Here is a 21,836-nt window from a genome sequence, read left to right as displayed (position 1 = left end):
GGCTTGTGCTATACTACATAGTTAGGTCGACATAAGCTGCCTTGTGTGCAAGGTACGTCTACACTACGAGATTAATTCGAATTTAGATAATTCGAATTTGGGAAACAGATTGTATAAATTCGATTGTGCGCGGCCACACTAAGCACATTAATTCGGTTTTTAACCACATTAATTCAGTGGTGTGCGGCCACACTACCCCATTAACTTTAACCACATTAATTCGGTGGTGTGCGGCCACACTACCCCTAATTCGAATTAACAAAATCGATTTTGGTGCTACTCCGCTCGTCAGGGTGGAGTACAGAAATCGATTTTAAGTGCCCTTTAATTCGAAGTAACTGGCTCCGTTGTGTGGATGGGTTACCTTAACCGCAGCTAAATCCGAATTAAAGTCGTAGTGTAGACCAGGCCCAAGTGTCTTCACTGAAATTTAGCTCTCACTGCTGTAAGTGCCTCTCTGTGCCCATTGGAAAACACCACCTCCGCAAGGGGTGATAGAGGGTGGTTGATGTAATTAGGTTGGCACAATGTCAGTGGGGACCCTGCATTCCACTGACTATTTCTGCCTTTCAGGAGCTGTCCCACACTAAGAATAAAATCTATACAAATGTTCCTGGTGAGGATGAGCACTGCCAACATCAAGAGCCAAGTGTGCACACCCACAAGCGATTTAATAACTGCAGTGGCTGTTTGCCCCCCTAAGGTAAGTCGACATAATTTTGTAGTGCAGACCTGGCTTCAGGCGTGCTGCGCATAAATAAAGAGGACCAGTTCCCCAGCGCTTGGGGTCTGGATCGTTTGCTGGGGTATCAGCCGCTGAAGCAGAGAGAGGGGTGCTCCCTGCATCCCTTCCACTCGCTCCCCCTGGAGTTGACAAGGCAGGTATTTTTATGTGCTAGGTGGGATGCTGGAGCAAAGCACGGGAGCTCTTAAGCGGTGCTGACCATCGCTGCTGCTGCTTCTCTTAGAGGGTGTGGTCTTGGCAGAGAAGCCCAGTTCCCAGGGTGTGCACACTGTTGGCATCGCACGGGGCACAAGCCCACCACCAGACCGTCAGCTGCCCCACCCGCTCCTTCGTGGGGCTTGTTGGCGCAAAGCATTGCGGGAGATGTAGTCCCTTGCCGCTCCTTAGGACACTGCTCTCTGGCAGAGCAGCCTACACTTCCCAGGGTCCCCCTGTCCTGCTCCGCTCCGGCCGCCCCTCTCCCTCTGCGCCAGAGCTGTCAGAGAGCCGCGGTTGTCACCTGGCCGGGGGGCAGGCGCGAGAGCCGCGCGGCGGGGAAGGGCTGCGAGGCGCTGCTCTGCGCCAGGCTTGCGCTCTGCCTTGCGCAGCGCCCGGGGCGTTTGCATGACAGCTGCGGGGCCGGGATGCTGCCGCTCTAGAGAACTTGGGGATGCGCCACCAGGGAGCGGGGCGTTGAATGAGGCTGCGCTGGGTGGGGAGGCGGCTCTGGGGCACTTTTGATGTGTACCAGGGGCAGGTGGCTCGGCCAGCCCCTGGCGCTCTGCGCACCACCAGCCCGGGCCGGAGCGGGGAACTGCGCCAGTGCATGCGGCTCCAGGTGCGGCTGAGAGCAGCTCCCACTGCCAGACCATGAGCACCAGCACAGGTAGGCGCGCGCCAGGGGGCTGGCGTGCTCTGGAGCTCGCTGGGCAGGGTGGATCTTGCTGCAAGCCTTTGGCAGAGTTGTCCCGTTTTTATGCAAGATGTGGACGAGCGCCGGGTTGTGGGACTAGCTTGCAGGAGAAGGGGACATCATGCGGCTAATTCCCTCCCTCCCCCAGCCTAGGGGGTTTAATGCCGGGAGGCTGGGTGGGGGAAGGGTGCAGGGAATTAATTGCGGTTGCTTCCAGTCGTTTCATTAAGCTACTAAACAAGTGTCTGCATCATTTACGTTTTTTAAGTGGATATTTCCCTCCCTTTTGGCAGATTCCCCGTGCGGCTCAGTCACGTTACAATGCAGCTTTTCTTCGGGGCGAGTGGGGAGGGGGGGAAGCTGGTGCTACAAAATATTCCCAACCGATTCCCCCCTCCAAAAATAAAATGCGGGCATCCTCTTGCAAGCAGCCGGGTGAGGCTGTGAGCTTCTGCTGCTTCCAGTGCTGGATGCAAGGCGGGTGGCAGAGCCCAGCCAGCGCTGCTCTTCCTATCCTGCTAGCAGCATAATCCACCCGCAGCCAGCCCTTGTGGGGGGCTCGTGAGGACGGACTGAATCCCAGTGGTCTAGGTGCGAATCGAACTTTTTAAGGTGTGGTTTTGCTTTTTTTGTGTGGTCACGATTAAAAGAAGGGTCTGCAAACTTTTGGCCAGCAGATACCGCAGTGTTGCAGGGAGAGGGGAGCAGCACCCCCCCCCCCCGGATAGGTGGGCAGTGCGCTCACACACACACGCCCCTTGTCACAGGCCAGTAATCAGGAGACAGCCGTACGTGTGTAAAGCCTGCTTGTTGTGAAGAGGAAAAAATCCGTATCAAAAGAGCGTCCCCGATCCTCCTACATGCAGCTGCTTTCTGCAGCAGAAATATGGGTCAGATCTATTGCTGCAAACTCGCTGCCTACTAGCCCACCCTGCAAGTTGCTACTGGAAAGTAAACACATATTTGCAAAGGGAAATGTGTGGGTTTAAATTCTCAGCCTTTGCAGATCTGGCCCAGACTATGTGGTAGTGCACAAGATGAAAATTGGAATGTCTTCTTCCGATCCACAGACTTAGAATGCTACCCAGACTTCTATATATCTGATTCCATGCAATGAAGAAATAAATTGCAATGATTATATTCAGACATGACACCTGTTTAAAATAATATATGCAGCTTCAAATACATTCAGATATTTGTGTGGAAGAATTTAATTTGGGAGTCCACTTGAAATTTTATTTTTAAAAGATTAAGCATTCACCTGTTTTGCATGGCACTGAAGTACTGATTAGTTTGGAGTAGAGTTGATTTCAAAATGTTACACAGCTTTGCCAGAAAATGTAGGTTTGCGGGGGGGATATCTTAGGAGTGAAACACACAATCAACTCAAAGGATAACAATGTATAAATATACATCTTTCCCCCAACAATAATTATATGTTGACTAGTTACAATGAGATGGTGACTCTGTATGTCAACAGATGAGCCTAAAGAAGAAGGATGGTTTAGTGATTAGAGCACAAGTCTAGGAGGTGGGTGACCTGAGTTCAAACCCCTATGGGCAAGTCACTTAGCCACTCTGTACCTCAGTTTCTCATATATAAATTGCAGATGATTCTTTCCTACAGGGGTATTGTGAAGATAAATACATTAAAGATAGTGAGGTACTATAGGAATGGGGTCAGGTACATACCTAAAATTCATAGAGAATACTACTGAATTCAATGACTGTCTTTCCAGTTATTTTAGTTGGTTTTGGGTCAGGGGCACAATTTCATCTTTATAATTTTAATATAAATTGAATATAATGATAAACAAGTTTTATATATATACCTGTGTGTGTGTGTATAGATACACAGAACACCGCAGAAATGTCAGTGGACAGCAGCCTAGTGCAGATGAAATCTCAAAAATGTGTATCCCAGCCATATTGAAACAAACAAATTTCCTTAGTTATATTTTAAAAAATCCCCAAACAAAAACAACCCTCCCAAAACTGAGAGAATTTTAAAAAACATTTCCCCCCCCCCTGCATTTCTCTGTCTGGACATGAAAACAAACAAGCAAGCTTATAATCAGTTTCTACTAATAATTACATTTCAAGCCCAAACTTATACCCTCTGAAGCCAATGGGAGTTTTCCATTGAGTTCAGCGGGACAAGGACTCTGCAGCATGTTCTCATGCATTGTACTCTAAAGGGCAAATACTCTAGAGGCACAATTGCTTATAAAAGATTTTCATGGGAATTATTGAAAAAATAGAAATGTTTCCATTATAATCAGTACATAACCCAATGGCAGTGCTGATAATATGGATAGACTAAGGGCTAGATTGTGACAGTCCAATCCACCCAGTGTAAGGGACAGCACGTTGTTACAATGGCCCTAGAGCAGTCCAGGAGGGAGATCACAATCTGCTTCCCGATCTTCCTGCTACTCTGGGGAGGGAATGAACTGCACTGGCTCTATACTCCGTTTGCCACATAGCTAGGGCCCTACCAAATTCACGGTCATGAAAAATGCGTCACGGGCCATGAAATCTGGTCTCCTCCTGTGAAATCTGGTCTTTTGTGTGCTTTTACCCCATACTATACAGATTTCACGGGGGAGACCGGCGTTTCTCAAATTGGGGGTCCTGACCCAAAATGGAGTTGCAGGGAGGCCACAAAGTTATTTTAGGGGGGTCACTGTATTGCCACCCTTACTTCTGTGCTGCCTTCAGAGCTGGACAACTAGAGAGCGGCAGTTGTTGGCTGGGTGCCCAGCTCTGAAGGCAGCACCTCACCAGCAGCAGCACAGAAGTAAAGGTGGCAGTACCACACCATGCCACCCTTACTTCTGTGCTGCTGCCTTCAGAGCTGGGCAGTTGGAGAGTGGCGGCTGCTGACTGAGGGCCCAGCTCTGTGGGCAGCAGTGCAGAAGTAAAGGTGGCAATACCATACCATGTCATCCTTACTTCTACGCTGCTGCTGGCGGCGGCTCTGCCTTCAGAGCTGGGCTCCCAGGCAGCAGCCACCGCTCTCTAGCTGCCCAGCCCTGAAGTCAGCATCGCCACCAGCAGCAGCGCAGAAGTAAGCGTAGCAGTACTGCAACCCCCCTACAATAACCGTGTGATCCCCCACAACTCCTTTTTGGGTCAGGACCCCCACAATTACACCACCATGAAATTTCAGATTTAAATAGCTGAAATCATGAAATTTACTATTTTTAAAATCCTATGACTGTGAAATTGACCCCAAAATGGACTGTGAATTTGGTAGGGTCCTACACATAGCTACCCTGTAGAACCTGCTTCCCCTCTTGTGCTGCTAGGTGTGATAAGAATTGCTGATACTGGGGTGTAAGGGATAGTTTTGTGTTCCTGCACCACCATTCTAGCCAGGCCAAGTTTGGGCTCTAAAGATTTTTAATTATATCATCCAAAAATGTTACTGCAGTTATTGTGAGATTATTGTTCTGTGCTGATATAAAAATATAGATGGATTGGGTAGCCAGAATACTGTCTGGAAAACATAGTCATGTCACATAACTTGCTATCAAGGTATGGTATTTTTATATTATTCATGTCACAATTAGTTTATTGCACACAATTTCCATTGACTGAAATAGGAGTTCCATCCCCAGATCAATGGCAGGATATGTCCCTGAAGACTGTGCAGATGACGACTGGTAATGTTCACAAAAAGTCTTATTAAGTCTTCTGTTTTTTTAGAAAGGTCTCATTCCATTTAAAGACCTCAGACCTGCCATTGGATCTATGGGTGGGCACCTGCACCTATTGGACCGTCACCATGTGTATGGGATTGTAGCATTCCAACCATACTTTACATACTTTTGTTTTTTGGTAAGAAATGTATATTTTTTAGGAATTTGTGATATGGTTGTTGATACAAATCTCAGTCTTAAAAACTCTTTCCTGGTTCTAATATTTGCATTCTTTACCTTTTGGAATTCTAGCAAGAAGCACAAAGCTGGTCACAAACCAAGAGAGGAAGAAAAACATTAGCTTCTCCCAAATTCACATGCGTAAAGGATCATAACATGTTAATTTCAGTGAAGTGCATGCAAAAAGTGAATCACAGCGTTGGTTACCCAGTGTTTAATAACATTTAAATTACATGGAATGTCACAAATCTACATGGGTGTTTAGGCTTGAAAATATTACATTGAAGAGGAAAATCAAATACGTTTCATAGCACAGAGCAGAAAGCAACTGCTCTATCTAGTATCATGGTGATCATGAGTTCTGAAATAGCTTACATGGAAGAAAATGGGACAAAGTTGGTTAAACAGGGGTTAGGGTATAGTTACATAGTTGGCTGTGTGGGGCCTGGAACCTGCAAGGTGCTGATTGCTTCCTGTGAGATGCTGCCGGTTGCCAGCTGATGTTGAAATATGAGTAAGGTTAAGATTTTGTTATGGGATTTTTTCATCAAAGTCACAGGCAATAAACAAAAATTCATGGACGCCCGTGACAGGGTGGGGGGACTGACAGTCGAAGCCCTGCTACTGGGGGCACAGCTGATTGCCACTCCAGCTTTGGGGGGCTGAGCTGTGATGGGGCTGAAGCCATGGAGGTCTGTTAAAGTCACGGAAGCCTGACTTCCATGGCAAAATCATATCCTTAAAAATGAGATATTGATCACCCTCGACACTCCTAAAGGAGATGTAGAATTGAGCCTATTTGAAAAGAAAGTCAGTGTGTCAATGGGAGCTCTCTATGAAAACAGTGTAGACTATTATAATTTCAATATAAAAGTGTAGTTTTACATATCAGTATTGCTATAGCAAATTATTTTTCTTTTCAATCTCCCTCATTTTTGGTCCATGTAAAAGAGAACATTAGATTGCTTGTTAGATCCAGAAAGAGGTCATCTAGGCTTGGAAGTCTCATTGGACTAATTAAATATGAATGAGTGTGAAGATTAAAATATGCAATCCTCAACCAGTTTTGTAATTAAATAGAAAATTAAAACCACTTTCTTTGGCTGTATGTATAACCATGTTACAGCTTCTCTGAGAAATGAAGCAATGGCATATTTTGCATGATGGTAGTTATTTCTTTTAAGTTGAATAAGATGAAATTTATTTTCCTTTGGTGTTGCTGTTCAAAGTAGCAAGCCATATTCTGTATTCCATAGATTTTTTACATTAGGGATCCTTTCTTACCAACTTATTTGGACAGGAGTTTAGTTCATTGTGGGACAGCTGCTGAGTGGCAACATGGTCTAAGGGTTGCCTACACTGCAATTGGGAGCTAGCTGAGCTGCTCAAGCTAGCTTTGATCTACATAGTCATGGTCATGAGTGGGTGGAGATAGCCTGTGCTACCTTGGCTTCACTGCTGTTCTTACTCAAGTTAGCCCTGGTATGTCTACATGTGCTGCAATCACACTGCCCGATTGGAGAATAGACATAGTGTTACCATCTTAGGCTGCGTCTACACTTGGAGCTGGGTGTGTGATTGCCATTGCTCGCCGTCGCCTGTGCTGCTGCGGCTACACTACTATTTTTACTGTGCTAGCTCTCTTTGAGTATGTCTACTTGAGTTGGGCATCACTCCCCCAGCTCCAGCTGCAGATGTAGCCATAGATTTTAACGCCAGAAGGGACTGTTAGGATGATCTAGTCCAATCTCCTGTATAACACAGTCAATGGAACCTCACTTAGTAATATCTGCATCGAGCCCATAACTTCTGTTTGAGGTAGTCATAGGGTTTAAGGCTAGAAGGGGCCATTAGATAATCTAGTCTGACCTTCTGTATATCAAAAGGTCTAAATTTCAGCGAACTATCCCTTTATTGAGCCCAGTAACTATAGAATATCTTTTGGGAACATATCCAGTGTCGATTTAAATAAATCAATCCTTGTTTCCTTATTTATTTGTGTCATGTTTCTTTTTGCCAAATCATGTGCGTGTGGCACAGTGTTTTTATAATGATGAACATGCAATGTATTTGGCAATCCGCATGTACCCGCTTCTCGTTGAAATGTAGGATTATATTTGATCTTTGCTCTTACTTCTCAAGCCATTTGTGGTTTAGATTCATCGCACCATATGTTCCCCTGATGGATAAAAACACACAGAGGACTACAAATTAATTGTAAAGCCTGTGAAAGTGGAACTGCAAGGCTACCTTCTGTTGTAAGCAGTGAACTTGTTGAGGTGCAGGAGGAATGGAGAAAGAAGGAAAGCCAGGGATCAGTGGGAAATTTTGGCACCAATGTTGTGAATCCTTGGCTAGTTTGGCAGAAAGGGATTCTTTCTGCCCACTACTCAGACCCCCAAATCCAGCCTCTACTATATACTCATACCATGCTCAACACTGTTGTATATGAGTACCTTAGAGTAGTGGATTAAACAACATGACTAACATCTGTCACATGTTGTGTCTTATCCTCTCCCCTGCGGGATAAGTGTGAGCAATGGATTGTCTTATTTTGATAGGTTTTTATGGTTGTTTGTGGTTTTTTAGACCACGTTACTGTGTACTTATGTTAGAGAAGGCAAGATCAAAGAAATGCACCTTTCACTGGGGTGGAAGGTGATGAGGTTTGTGATGACCCTCAATTCCTGGGGGAGTTCCAGCAGTGGAAATATGGCAGGCTTGTCTGCTCTGCTGCTATTGATCCTTCTGATAGGTGACACATGGCATGGAGGATGTATTAATGCTGTTTTGTTTTTTTTTACACAGGTATTAATAATAATCATAATCTATTTTTATAGAAGGGGAAAATGCTGCTTAAAGCATCTCCCCCCTAGCCACTACCCTGCTTCACAAAGGGACAGTGATGAGAGTGGAAACAACTTCCATTCCTATGTTTGCTCCCCTAGCTCATTTTTACAGGATTAAGGTGCTCAGCAAAGAGGAGCATATATGCCTTTATGTTGTTGGACAATGTGCGTGCTCACTGTATGCACCCCTAAACACGTCCTTTTGGGTGGATACTACTGAATTTTGTTTATTCCCTATGTCAAGATGTATTAGCATTGTGTCAAGGCATTTAACTATTGTTCTTTGAAATGCTGGAATAATTTTGTCACAACCTGTCAGATGATGTTCATGCTCTGAAATGTAGACAGAATATTTGTTTTGGATAAAGCCCATTTATTTGTTGTTACATATTTTGGAAAAGGGTATGAGATGAAAATTTGTATTGAACAAGTGAATGTTTTCATCACGATTTTTAGAATCCTTTCCACCTTCTAAAGAGCAAATGTTTCTTTCACTGGTATTAGAAACCACATTGGTGCATCCATTCTGGAGACTATCATAATTTCATATTTCAAGTCCTTTTATGTATAGAGAAGGAATAAAAATCTAAAATGCAACCATGTTCACTCCAAGGAAACATGAAAACTGCTGAATTAATTGAGAGGATATGATTCCTGATGTGTATCATTTTAAAAACACTTGATGGATTTTTTTTGTATGGATTTTTTCACTATTTAGAAGTTGTTAATTTTAGACTCAGGCACAGTGGTGGCCATTAAACAGTCAATAATTGGTAACATATATCTCATGAGAACTATTAATTATCTGAGATACCACTGTGTGATGCCTGTTGGCAAATGCTGACGTTTCAGTGGTGACCCTTCTGCTTCCCAGGACCTACTTACTTTTTGTTGATGAGATGAAGATGTGGTCAGTCTTTATATATTTTCAGTAGATGAACTAGAGCTGGTCATGTAGTGAAAATCCCGATTTATGGTTTCAGTTGGGGGGGCTACAGTTTCATTTGATCTTATACACCAAAGGAAAAATTCAACCCTGTGCAGAGCACCAGCTGAAGGCTTATGCATCATTTAACTCTTCAAAATAGGAGGTAAGTAGTTCATGCACCAAGTCCTGGCCCATTGCACCAGGGTGAATTTTATCCTATTTGCGTAAATTTGGATATTCATGGCTGTAGTCAAGAATTCCAAACGTTAGCATGCATTATTTTGTTGTTCTCTTGTTGTATTTTTAAAAGTTTTGGCTATCCAATTTGAAAAGTGAAATACTATGTGATGTCGATGACAATACAAATAACAGGTAGCAAGCAGGTAAAGTGAACAGCTCAGAAAACCCACAGACTGAAAATCATTTGGTGCATACTTCTGAATAATGAAAATAATTAGCAGAAATTGGGATCCATTTACGAACTGTTAGCTAATGCCCAATGGGGGTAAATTAACAATGAATATTATTTGTAATGATTGATTAATTCAAGCAGTTCTAATATGGATGGAGAGTATTTGGGTGTTTACTTTGACCATTGTCTGAAAGGTTTGAGAGATTAGAGCTTTCTAAACTCCTGCAAGTATTGCACTTATGCTAAGATGGTCTGGAGGTCATAAAAATGACTTTTAGGGTTTCATCTTTATTTTTTCAGTTTACTTACGCTATTCATTTTGCTCAGTTTACAAGTTGAGTAGATTTTTTTCCCCTCCCCCTCCTACTGTGGTTCCCAGCACTGAAAACTCAGCCTGGGATCTGAAAATGAAATTGAGGGTTTTTTTTTGCACCTTACATCATGCTTAGTAATAACGTTTCTTGCATGGGAGCTTAGCTGATAACTTTGATGTTGTGTGAAGTCAGATTCTACACCGCCATGGCTCTGGTTTTGCAATACTAGCAGCTGTAAAAAATTTATTGGTAAAGTAATTAACTATAACTCTGCTGCACAGGGTCAAATCCTGCAGACTATTAACAGAGTTGTATGAGGCACGTTGTTAGCCTTCTTGGATTCTGGTCTCATTCTACCCTAAGGAGATTACTGCACCCCTTGGGCTGCGATAAGCCCTGTAGACTTGCTGCAGAGGGATAGGGGAGTACCAGTCTGGTGTCCCTTGTGTGATGCTGTTTCCCATTCAGTCTCCCTGATTGTGATTCAGCAATACCTTCCCATCTCAGGATGCTGGAGATGCACTGCTTCCTTTGCTCCATATGTGGATGTTACGAGCTTAGCCATGGCCTCAGCTCATGGGGAAGGGGCAGAGTTGGTCAGTCACAAAATTGTTTCACAGTGGCCCCAAGGGCAGTTACCTCTCTCCACTTGGGGTACAGGGTAGGGCTGTATAGTCACTGAGCTCATACATGATGTGTGACTCCCTTCCACTCTACACTGAGGGGCAGGTGTAGACACCTTCCTGAACTTAGACATTAATCTCTTGGAGACTTCCACCTTTATGTTGTATCTATGATTATTTTCAGACTGGGAGATCCACAAGCTCCTAGGCCAAGATTGTTAAAAATGGGTGTCTAAATTAGGCTCCCAGATAATTAGCCTGATTTTCAAAGTTGCTGAGCACCCACCATCTCCCACTGAAATGACTGGGGGCTGCTCATTGTGCAGCACCATTGGAAATCAGGCTAATTATTTAGGTGCCTTTGGGTGCCTAACTTTATGCACCCATTTCCTTAAAATCTTGGTCCTAATATCTATAGCTTTTGTGGTATAATAACATAGTAAAATTAATCTGGAAGACCACTGGGTTTTTTTAATGGGTCACATGTCTGTAACAACCATCACCACTTTCCCAAAGCCTTTTGTTAAGTTTTTATCTGCAGATGGCATTCAAAATATGCCACATGATCTTTCCCAAAGTGAGCCCCAAAGAAAAGACGTATTGTGACTAGTGGCCCAGTGCTCCTATTCAAGTGAATATGTCTTTGAAATACAGTTTCAGTACCTTGGGACCCAGTCCTGCTTGTTTTGAAGTCAGTAGAAGTTTTGCCATTGACTTCAACAGGAGCAGAATTGGGCCCTTGTTCTCTTGGCAGAAGTTATATGTTGAATAATTTTACTTAAGACAGCTGGAGTTTCCTTTTGAAGCAGAATGATTTCCATGTGAGAGTTGCTCCATAAACAGGATTATTATAGCATTCCATACCAAACATGAGACATTTAGTAACAGGCATTAGCATTTTAGTTGCAGTTTGTCACGCTTATTTTCACTCGCTACTAAATAGTTTTGCTTTTGTTTTAGTGGGCCAGGGTTCCACGTATAGTCCTGGAGAAATATACAGGTAAAGTACCCTGCACCAAGTTAGCATTATACCCACGAGAAAACTCAATATGGTTTGGTGTGCTTCCCAATGTGAACGAAAATTATGTCTACACAACTATTCTGAAAAGCAATTACGTTGCTGTTCAGTGCCACATTTTATTTTCTTACTGATGGTCTTCAAGTTAAATAACCTAAGACATGACCCTGGGAAGTGCTGAGCTTCTCCAACTCCCACTGACTTCAAAGGCAGTAGGATCAAACCATGACTCCTTTGTACAATGAAATATTTGGATAGTTATGTGCTTCATGGAGGGAAAAAAAATAGTAGAAGTGATTTGTTCCAATTTCATATTAATTAACTGTAAATTTAAGTGAGTGGGAGCAGCAGCATGAGCCTGATCCTGCACCTAATCCAAAAGTATTTTAGATTACACAAACATTTTGCTTGAATATTTACTTGATCCCAGATATATCTGACGTATTATGTAGATTAGTGCAAGTGTCACCTACTGGTCAGTGAGTAGCAACAGAGGGTCCTGTGGCACCTTTAAGACTAACAGAAGTATTGGGAGCATAAGCTTTCGTGGGTAAGAACCTCACTTCTTCATTACTTGCATCTGAAGAAGTGAGGTTCTTACCCACGAAAGCTTATGCTCCCAATACTTCTGTTAGTCTTAAAGGTGCCACAGGACCCTCTGTTGCTTTTTACAGATTCAGACTAACACGGCTACCCCCCGATACTGGTCAGTGAGTGTTACAGCCCCCCACTGTGCCAATCCATGGAGGATATGGGGCTGTCATCTCCTATGTGACAGGCAGGGATACTTACCCCTTTCCTCTTCCCTAGGTGCCATCCCTAGCAGGGGCTGTAGTAGACTCATGTCCGCTGTGGTTTGGACATAGATGGGGCCTGAAACACACTCCCACCTTTGGATTACACAAGTGTTAATTTTGGAAACATAGTGTTCGAATGTTAAAGACTGCTTCAGGGCTGGTAATTTTGGTTTTGTATTAAGTCTTTAGTACAGACTGAAACAAAACATCATAACAGCACTAAAGGTAGCTTAAACGTTCTAATAAATGTTTGCAAAATTGATATTTGCATTAAAATATGCAGCTTCTTGATAACACATTGCAGTCTGCCAGGTAAATGTAAGTACAGTAGAACCTCAGAGTCATGAACACCTCGGGAATGGAGGTTGTTTGTAATGCTGAACAAAACATTATGGCTGTTCTTTCAAAAGTTTAAACTGAACATTGACTTGATACTGCTTTGAAACTTTATTATGCAGAAGAAAAATGCTGCTTGTAACCATCTTAATTGAAATGAAACAAGCACAGAAACAGTTTCCTTACCTTGTCAATTTTTTTTTTTAATTTTCTCTTTATTTTTAGTAGTTTATGTTTTACACAATGTTTATTTGCTTTTGTCTCTGCTGCTGCCTGAGTGCTTACTTCCTGTTCCAAATGAGGTGTGTGACTGACTGGGCAGTTTGTAACTCTGGTGTTCATAACTCTGAGGTTCTACTGTAATCCACAAAACTAAAGCGTCTCATCTTTCTGAGTCCATGTTTACAGCCAATTTTTGGATGTGTATATCAAACCCTTCTCAAATTTCAGTTCTGAGATTCAGAACTTTGTTGTGGAAAAACAGTTCCAGTCACTTGGTTAAATAATGTTACCCCTTTTGACCTGAGCAGTTAGCCAAAGTTTCGGACTGTGCTAAGGTTAGGAGGAGAAATTGATGATGGAGTCAGGCATCTTTGATGCACTCTTGTTTGTTTACAAGGAATGTACAAAGTCCTGTTTCCCTGAACACAGGAGCAATCCAGCAGAAGGAGCTCACAGCTCCAGGCCCCTTTTAGCCAATACTTAGCTCAAAAGCTCCCTCTCTAAGGATTTCTCACATTGCTTGTTCAGCCTGTGTTTGGCTTTCTGCTTCTTCTCTGTCTCTGTTTTTGTGCATTTCTCTTGCTGGGTATGTCTACACTACGGGATTAATCCGAATTTACAGAATTCAAATTTTGGAAACAGATTGTATAAAGTCGAATGTATGCGGCCACACTAAGCACATTAATTCGGCGGTGTGCGTCCATGTACCGGGGCTAGCGTCGATTTCCGGAGCGTTGCACTGTGGGTAGTTATCCCATAGCTATCCCATAGTTCCCGCAGTCTCCCCCGCCCATTGGAATTCTGGATTGAGGTCCCAGTGCCTGATGGGGCAAAAAACATTGTCGCAGGTTGTTCTGGGTACAGCCTCACCCCTCCCTCCATTAAAGCAATGGCAGACAATCGTTTCGCGCCTTTTTTCCTGGGTGAACACAGCAAACGCCATACCATGGCAAGCATGGAGCCCGCTCAGTTCAAGACAGCAGTCATGAACATTGTAAACACCTCGCGCATTATCGTACAGTTTATGCTGAACCAGGACCAGAAAAACGAGGCAAGGAGGAGGCGGCAATGGCAGCGCGGCGACGAGAGTGATGAGGACATGGACATGGACACAGACTTCTCTCAAGCGGGTCCCGGCGCTTTGGAGATCATGTTGTTGATGGGGCAGGTTCTATCCGTGGAACGCCGATTCTGGGCCCGGGAAACAAGCACAGACTGGTGGAACCGCATAGTGTTGTAGGTGTGGGACGATTCCCAATGGCTGCGAAACTTTCGCATGCGTAAAGGCACTTTCATGGAACTTTGTGACTTGCTTTCCCCTGCCCTGAAGCACCAGAATACCAAGATGAGAGCAGCCCTCACAGTTGAGAAGCGAGTGAACAACACTATTCACATTACATAGCACATGTGATTTCTGTGCAAGGTCGCATTTTGCCTCTTAATATTGAGTGCCTGTGGCTTTGCTGCTAGAGATCACAGACGCAGGTCCGGGCAACAGAATTCAGCTTGCATGCGGCCATGGTAAGCCATTGTCTTTCGGCTTCTGCGCCCTCCTTTCCCACATACCAAGCAAAGCCTGTTGAGTGCTGCGGTTTTCCTGTTAACCTTCAGCAGCAGAAAACAAACTAACCCTCCCCCATCTAATTCTCTGGGATGATCGCTTTATCCCTCCCCCCACCGCGTGGCTGGTATCCGGGAAGATCCCTGCTAGCCACACGTGAAAAGCTCAGCGCCAATTCCCCCCCACCCACCCCGCGCGCTTGGCTTACTACAGGGAAGGATTTCTTTTCAGCCACAGGCAAACAGCCCAGTAGGAAGGGCCACCTCTGTCCCCTTAATTAAATTCCCATATTTCAACCAGGTTACCATGAGCGATATCACTCTCCTGAGGATTACACAGCGAGATAAAGAACGGATGTTGCTTGAATGCCAGCAAACACTGGGACCATACGCTGCCAGGCTTTGTCATGCAATGATACCAGATTACTTGCTACTAGCATGGTGTGGTCAAGTGTTCTACCATGGAGGACGGAATAAGGCTGTACTGCCCAGAAACCTTCTGCAAAGGCTTTTGGAGTACCTCCAGGAGAGCTTCATGGAGATATTCCTGGAGGATTTCCACTCCATCCCCAGACACGTTAACAGACTTTTCCAGTAGCTGAACTGGCCGCGAATGCATCCCAAGTCCTCAGGGCAAATTAATCATTAAAAAACGCTTGCTTTTAAACCATGTTTTATATTTTAAAAGGTAAACTCACCTGAGGTCCCTTCCATGGGGTCATGGTCTTGGGTACTGGCTTGGGAGGGTACTTCAGTCAGGCTGAGAAAAAGATCCTGGCTGTTGGGGAGAACGGAGTGCTGTGTGCTCTCCGCAAGCTCGTCCTCCTCCTCCTCCTCCTCCCCATCCGCAGAATCCTCAGGTGTGGCTGATGAGATTACCCCCGCCTCGGAATCCACGGTCAGAGGTGGGGTAGTGGTGGCGGCCCCCCCTAGAATTGCATGCAGCTCAGCGTAGAAGCGGCATGTCTGCGGCTCTGACCCGGAGTGACCGTTTGCCTCCTTTGTTTTCTGATAGGCTTGTCTGAGCTCCTTGACTTTCACACGGCACTGAACTGAGTCCCTATTGTGGCCTCTCTCCATCATGCCCTTGGAGATTTTTTCAAAAGTTTTGGCATTTCGTCTTTTCGAACAAAGTTCTGCTAGCACTGAATCCTCTCCCCATATAACGATCAGATCCAGTACCTCCCGTACGGTCCATGCTGGTGCTCTTTTTCGATTATTGGCCTGCATGGTTACCTGTGCTGATGAGCTCTCTGTGGTCACCTGTGCTCTCCTGTGTTGGGCAAACAGGAAATTAAATTCAAATGTTCGCGGGGCTTTTCCTGTCTACCTGGCCAGTGCATCCGAGTTCAGATTGCTGTCCAGAGCGGTCACAATGGTGCACTGTGGGATAGCTCCCGGAGGCCAATACCATCGAATTGCGGCCACACTAACCCTAATTCGAAATGACAATATCGATTTTGGCGCTACTCCGTTCGTCGGGGAGGAGTACAGAAATGGATTTTAAGAGCCCTTTATTTTGAAAGAAATGGCTTCGTTGTGTGGATGGGTGCAGGGTTAATTCGATTTAACGCTGCTAAATCCGAATTAAACTCATAGTGTAGACCAGGCCGCTGCTTCTCTCACTCTCACATGTGTGTACATCTCTGCTAAGAGCAATACCCAGCCAAGTCCCTCTCCCTCATCATTCAAATTCCTGAACAGCCTCACCTGTGCCTTTATTTTGGATGGTGACATATGCCTGTGTTTTGGGGTGGAGGCTGTTATTGTTTCACAAAGGATCGTAAGTATTTCTTACTGGTATCTTAAATGAAGTGATTATATTTACCCCCGCCCTCCCCACCATTTCAATGTGGTTTAGTCCAACCTATAACAATAGCATGTACTGCTTCACTTTTGCTAATACATTTCCTTTTCCTTCCCAGAAATATCAATAAATCAGGAAATAAAAGTAAAAATCTATTGACACAGTGTTAGGCTATTGTGAGCCCAATACTGCATTGAATCTGAGAGTTACCCACCCACAGCAGCTTCAATCTCAAGGTCTAAAGTATTAACGACGTTAATAGCCACTGACAAAAAAAGAGGTCATTGCAAAAAAAGAGGTCCTTGGTGGTGCAGAAGATATATGACAACCCTATTACTCAGCATTTCTTGCAGGGTTAAGGTTTAGCATTCATTCACTGAATCGTCTAGCTTTTTTTAGAGTAATGCCTCACTATTTTCCAGTAATGTGACAGCACTGATTTGTCAAATGTTAGACACAACTGTCAGGTTGAAATACCAAATAGCTTGCTCCATATAACAAATCTGCGACTGCTAATCCTGCATATTTTAATAATGTCCAGGTCTCATGGCTTTTTGTGAATTCTAAAAGTCACACATATGGAAAAGAGGCATCAAGATAAGCCACAAAATTCTTTCATGCCCTCCACCCACTCCCTCCCCACAGTGTTGTCTCCAGCTGCTCCTCCTCTGTAAATCAGTGTCTGGAGTCTGGACCCAGTCTCTGATTTTGTTGTCCTAATTTCATTCTCCCCTCTACAAGTTTGTCCAGAAAAGACACTCATTCCTAAAGGCCTGTAAAACCGAGTCATGTCCTTAAGGAATTATTAACAAAATACCCAATAAACACAAACAACACCCCTGTAAACAAAAGTTGTGCAGTTAATAAGATGGCTGTTAACATCATCTGTCTGTGGTCCATTTAGTCTGTAAACTTTTAGGGACATGGATATTGCCTTCATCTTTGTCTGTGAATCCGGTGCGCTATAAACAATAATACTGTTATGTTTATCCCCAAACAAAAAAACCCCAAGATAGAACTTTCTCTGTGGAAATCCCTGCTATATTTTGCAAAAGCCCTCTCCTTTTGTGGTGGCATGAACCCCTCTTGTGTAAGCAGTTGTTTCCTTATGATGAGGTTTCTGCTCATCACCTTCATGCATCATACATTTTTCTAAATTGTTGAGATATTTTTGTGTGCAGAGGTGATCAGGGAAGACAGACTTAAGTACAATTTGCTACTCTTCTCCCACTAAAACTCTAAAAAGTAAAGTCTGGCCCATACTATGACAAAAAAAATAATGGTGCACACAAACCAGCAGTAGATGCGAAGAGTTTACTGCTGTAAAATCAATGGAGGAATCCTGACAAATCTATATATTCCACTCAAGGAGTTAGGATCCAAAAAAGAAACTCATCTATGATGCTATTTCATTCCAAATAGAAGTCAAGATTGTATCTAATGTTACCAGTTAGATAAGGGGGTTACAGATTTGAAATATAAACAGAAGCCCCAGGAAAATGCTTATATTTTTATATGGTATATAAAAAGTTACATGTATGAGTGCGCTAACTGCAACAGTGCAGCCCCGCCAAGAAATCTCTGTTTAACATATATTAAAGCTCTCCCCATCAGACCTTAGCCAGCAGCTGTTACTGTCAATTGGGGAGTTGTTTAAAGTGGTATGTGACCTAATGATCCAAAAAGACAACAAGGGACTCAGCCACTCTAGAAGCACTGACTGGGGCATGTTCTCCTAAATGCAAAAAGGCAATGTTTAAAATATGTAAATAAGATTTTTTTAGTACTAGATGAAGGTGTCATTACCCCACTCCCTGATCATCACCCATATTTATAACTATGCGGGAAAGTAGGGATCAAGGCCAATAAACTGGTTGTGTAGCCACAGAAGCATTCCTCAGTCCCCATATCATGGTGACTAAGGATTAGCAGTAAAAGGGAGGTGAAGCCACGGCTCTGCTGCATGGTGCTGCATATCTTAAGGGCTTTATTGATCCAACTGAAATCAATTGCCAGGTATAGAACCACTTGCTCTGAATTTTACAACTCTGACAACTGCAATATCTAATATGGAAAATATTTATGATAGATTCCAGGCCTGACGAAATAATGCTCCCACTTCTGCAGCCTTCAGTGTGTGTCTGCAGTGTGAAAGCGTGGCAATGCTTTATTGGTGCGAAAATCATCCCAGACCTGGGGGCCTGCACACAGGTTCGGTGTATATATTGTTTGTTAATTTTGACTTGCTACATTGTGCCCATTCCAGTGGTCAAGACACACTGGTCATCTTTGTTACAAACACATAGAAATAATTAGATCCAATCTCTGAAAGATAAAATCTCCATTTTTTTGGTCCCTTGCTGCCATCTCCCTTTTGAATAACCTCAGGTCAGCTTTACAGCTTGATATGAGGGTCCCCACTGATTCAGCAATGGAGAAAGTGAATGTCAGGCTTAAGAACCCTCTACTGAGAGCACCATGGCCTCATAATTAAATGAGGAGATTGCCAGAGTACCTCACTTGAGCTTTACTGCCATCCTATCTCAGTTGGAAGCTCCTATAAAGTTCTGGCTTATGAGCCTCTCCCTAATGGCTGACCGTCACGATTCCAGAGGAATATAGCTGTGGATGGAGGTTGTGGCTGTGGAGGGAGACCTAGTCTCTGTGAGGAAGGGGAGGTAGCTAAGCCCAGTTGAATGAAGGGCATGACATTTCAGATTTGTGCCAGGCTCTGTAGCCACAGGGGAGCCAGCACACAAAGCAGAGTACCTGGGTAATGTGTTCAGAGAGCTGTGTTGCAAAGCAGACATTCTTCTGTATTGTGTATGAGCTGAAGATTTTTCTGGTTATTAGGTTTTGCTCCCAGATAGGAGTTGCAACAATCAAGTGTGGAGGTCACAAATGTGTGGATTCCTGTGTCTGATACAAATGGGGTGCAGTCATTTGGCCATTCGTAAACGAAGAGGGTGGTTTTTATAACTCTGGATATTTGGGCTTCCCAGTGCATGGGAGAATCCAGAAGTCCTTTTTCCTCCCTAGTGTTCATTCAGCTCTCTCTCTCCCATGTTTATTTTCCCTATCATTGGAGTTCTCAAGCTTTTCATAGTGTGGTTCACTTTTCCACCTATTTGCGTTAGTGGAGACCATTTCCCTTCCCATGGGTAATGAAACATCATTCCTCTGGCAACTACAGCAGTTGGTTAAGCAGAAAAGTGATATTGGTAAAGTATTTAATTTAGGTATAGTTTCTTTTAATTGCAACTGAAAACAAGGAGGAGACAGCAGTATAAGAGCAGACAGCGATGCATTGCTCTCAGATAGTCTGTGGTTTGGGAGCCATTACTTATCATATCCACTCTCAGTCCATTTTCTCCCACTTAGCTTCCTTTGGTTCCCTCTCAGCCTCAATACCCCATCACAATACCTGTGGTGCAGGAAGATGAGCAGAAACACAGACATCAGCTTCTAGTCTGGGCCATTAGCCAACTGCATGCAGCTACAGCTGAGCTGGCCTTGATTCTGTGGGTTGGGTTGAGGTGAGAGCTCACTGGGACACTTCATGGGAGGAGGAGCAACCACATTATATGACAGGCCTGGGAGCTGTATATGAGCTCACTCAGTCTGCTGTCAATTTCATCATCTCTGTTGCTTGACAGCTCCTTCAGCTGCCAGTCTACTGGGGTGTGCAAAACCCAGACAAAACACTGATTTCTGTTTTGTTTTTAAAAGGGGGGCGGAGGTGATAGGGACAATCCCTGAAAATAGCTTTCAGGAAATCACGGTGACTCTGTTCATTTATTATAGTGAGATTGTGGTGTTTGTTTACATTGATGCACAGTGGGGTGTGTGCAAGTTGGTTATTTTTTTGTGGGGACAGGTAGTAGAATAGGATGAAAACATTCATGGCAAAATATTTTACTGGCTTGGCAAAAAATGTTCTACGGATGTGCCCCTAATAATTTACGCAGTTAATTTATTTCCATTTGCATTGGGAGTATTGATCAATTTGAAGACAGAAAGCTTGTTCTGATCTTACTTATACTGGTGTCAGTCAGGAGTAACTCAGCTGAATTCATAAGTTAGACTGGTGCAAAATTGCTGTGATAGACAATGGAAGCCAATGTCAGTGAAAATCAAGGCCAGTGTTTCTGTTTTAATAAACTTATTTCAAATAAGCTGTTTGTAATTCTATAGGCTTCATTAGGAACTTAGTACCCCTCATACTAAATGATAGTTGAATTTCAGTGAGAACATAAGTGTAATTTTCAAAATAGATGTCTTGTAGCATTTCTTGTTTCTAAAACACAGTTTAAACTCCGTTTATGTTAAGAAAGTCTTGAATGTTCTTTCCAGAACTGTAGTAGTGAACTCACTGATGAAGCACTTAGCAGCTAGTCTTAAATCCTGTGATCCCCATAGGGAATGCCTGTTATAATGCACTTTGGCAGAGCTTCAGAATTAAGCTTTGAGAAGCTAAATTTATCTTGCGCATGTCCAGAGACCCTTGGGGAAACACTAGTGCGAATGATATGGAGGCCAAGAAATTCAGCTACACACAAGAAGATTAATTTGACTAATACATGCTTATAGTCCTTCAATCTAATGAAGCGCCTCAAAAATTTGATGCAGAGTGACAGTTGAATTTGATTTAATAGCTATTATGATATATGTTTACTTTTGAAATAAACATGTCCTGTTTAATGACATTGAAGCTGTTATTCATGTTTGCCATTGGGCCTGCCTCATTCAAGGAGGTCTGCCTAATATTACAAGTGTGATTCTAAAGCAACTTACAGGAACCAATCCTGTAAACCTTTAATACTTGATGTAATACTTTCCATCATGAATAATCCCACTGATGTTCATGGGACTACTCACCCATGATAAGCATGAAGTCCCAGATACAGCAACAAGCTCTGTGTGGGGCAGAGCCCCATTAAAGTCAATGGGCTCAGTATGGGGCAAAGGTCCACCCATATAGAGCTCTTTGCAGGATTGAAGCCTACCGTGATACTAACTGTTTGCTGGATCAGGCCCAGAACGATTTTATCCCCAACAAAGGAATGAGATTTCAAGCACCTAAATTGCATTGTGGGTGATTAATTAAAATATATAAAAAATAAAAATCTCTTAACCAATTTTTGATTGGTATTATACATAAACAAATAGGGCTTAGTGTAAACCAGTTAAAGTCAAATGCAGATAAATAAATAATAAAATAAATACTAAGATAATAAATGCAGATAAATCACAGATAAATATGACCCACTACACCTCAGTATTTCCACCTAGAAACTTGTAAAAATAGCAAATATTTTTGTGAAACTTCATTAAAAACTTTTTGCAATTTAATTCCAAATCATATTTTAGGCTACATGATTCATTTTTTTCTGTGAAAATTTTGCAAACTGGTAACTTCCAAAAATGCTTTTTGCATTGAAATATGCAG

The 21,836-nt window shown here is 43.3% G+C and overlaps 1 protein-coding gene across 1 annotated transcript in view; it reads left to right on the top strand.

Annotated features, from left to right (window-relative positions):
• The first annotated feature begins 1,491 nt into the window (after nucleotides 1-1,491).
• Nucleotides 1,492-21,836, top strand: part of ABLIM2 (actin binding LIM protein family member 2) — a 222,021-nt gene continuing 201,676 nt past the window's right edge. Inside the window, exon 1 of the mRNA XM_024208347.1 lies at nucleotides 1,492-1,610. Within this exon, the coding sequence (XP_024064115.1) occupies nucleotides 1,595-1,610 (16 nt within the window). The 5' untranslated portion in view covers nucleotides 1,492-1,594. The remainder of the gene's footprint in view (nucleotides 1,611-21,836) is intronic.

This window comes from Terrapene carolina, unplaced genomic scaffold, assembly GCF_002925995.2.
Source record: "Terrapene carolina triunguis isolate 2854851 unplaced genomic scaffold, T_m_triunguis-2.0 Scaffold66, whole genome shotgun sequence".
Classification (NCBI taxonomy): Eukaryota; Metazoa; Chordata; order Testudines; family Emydidae; genus Terrapene; species Terrapene triunguis.
The sequence above is the reverse complement of the archived record's forward strand: the minus strand, read 5'-3'. Positions and strand labels throughout refer to the sequence as shown.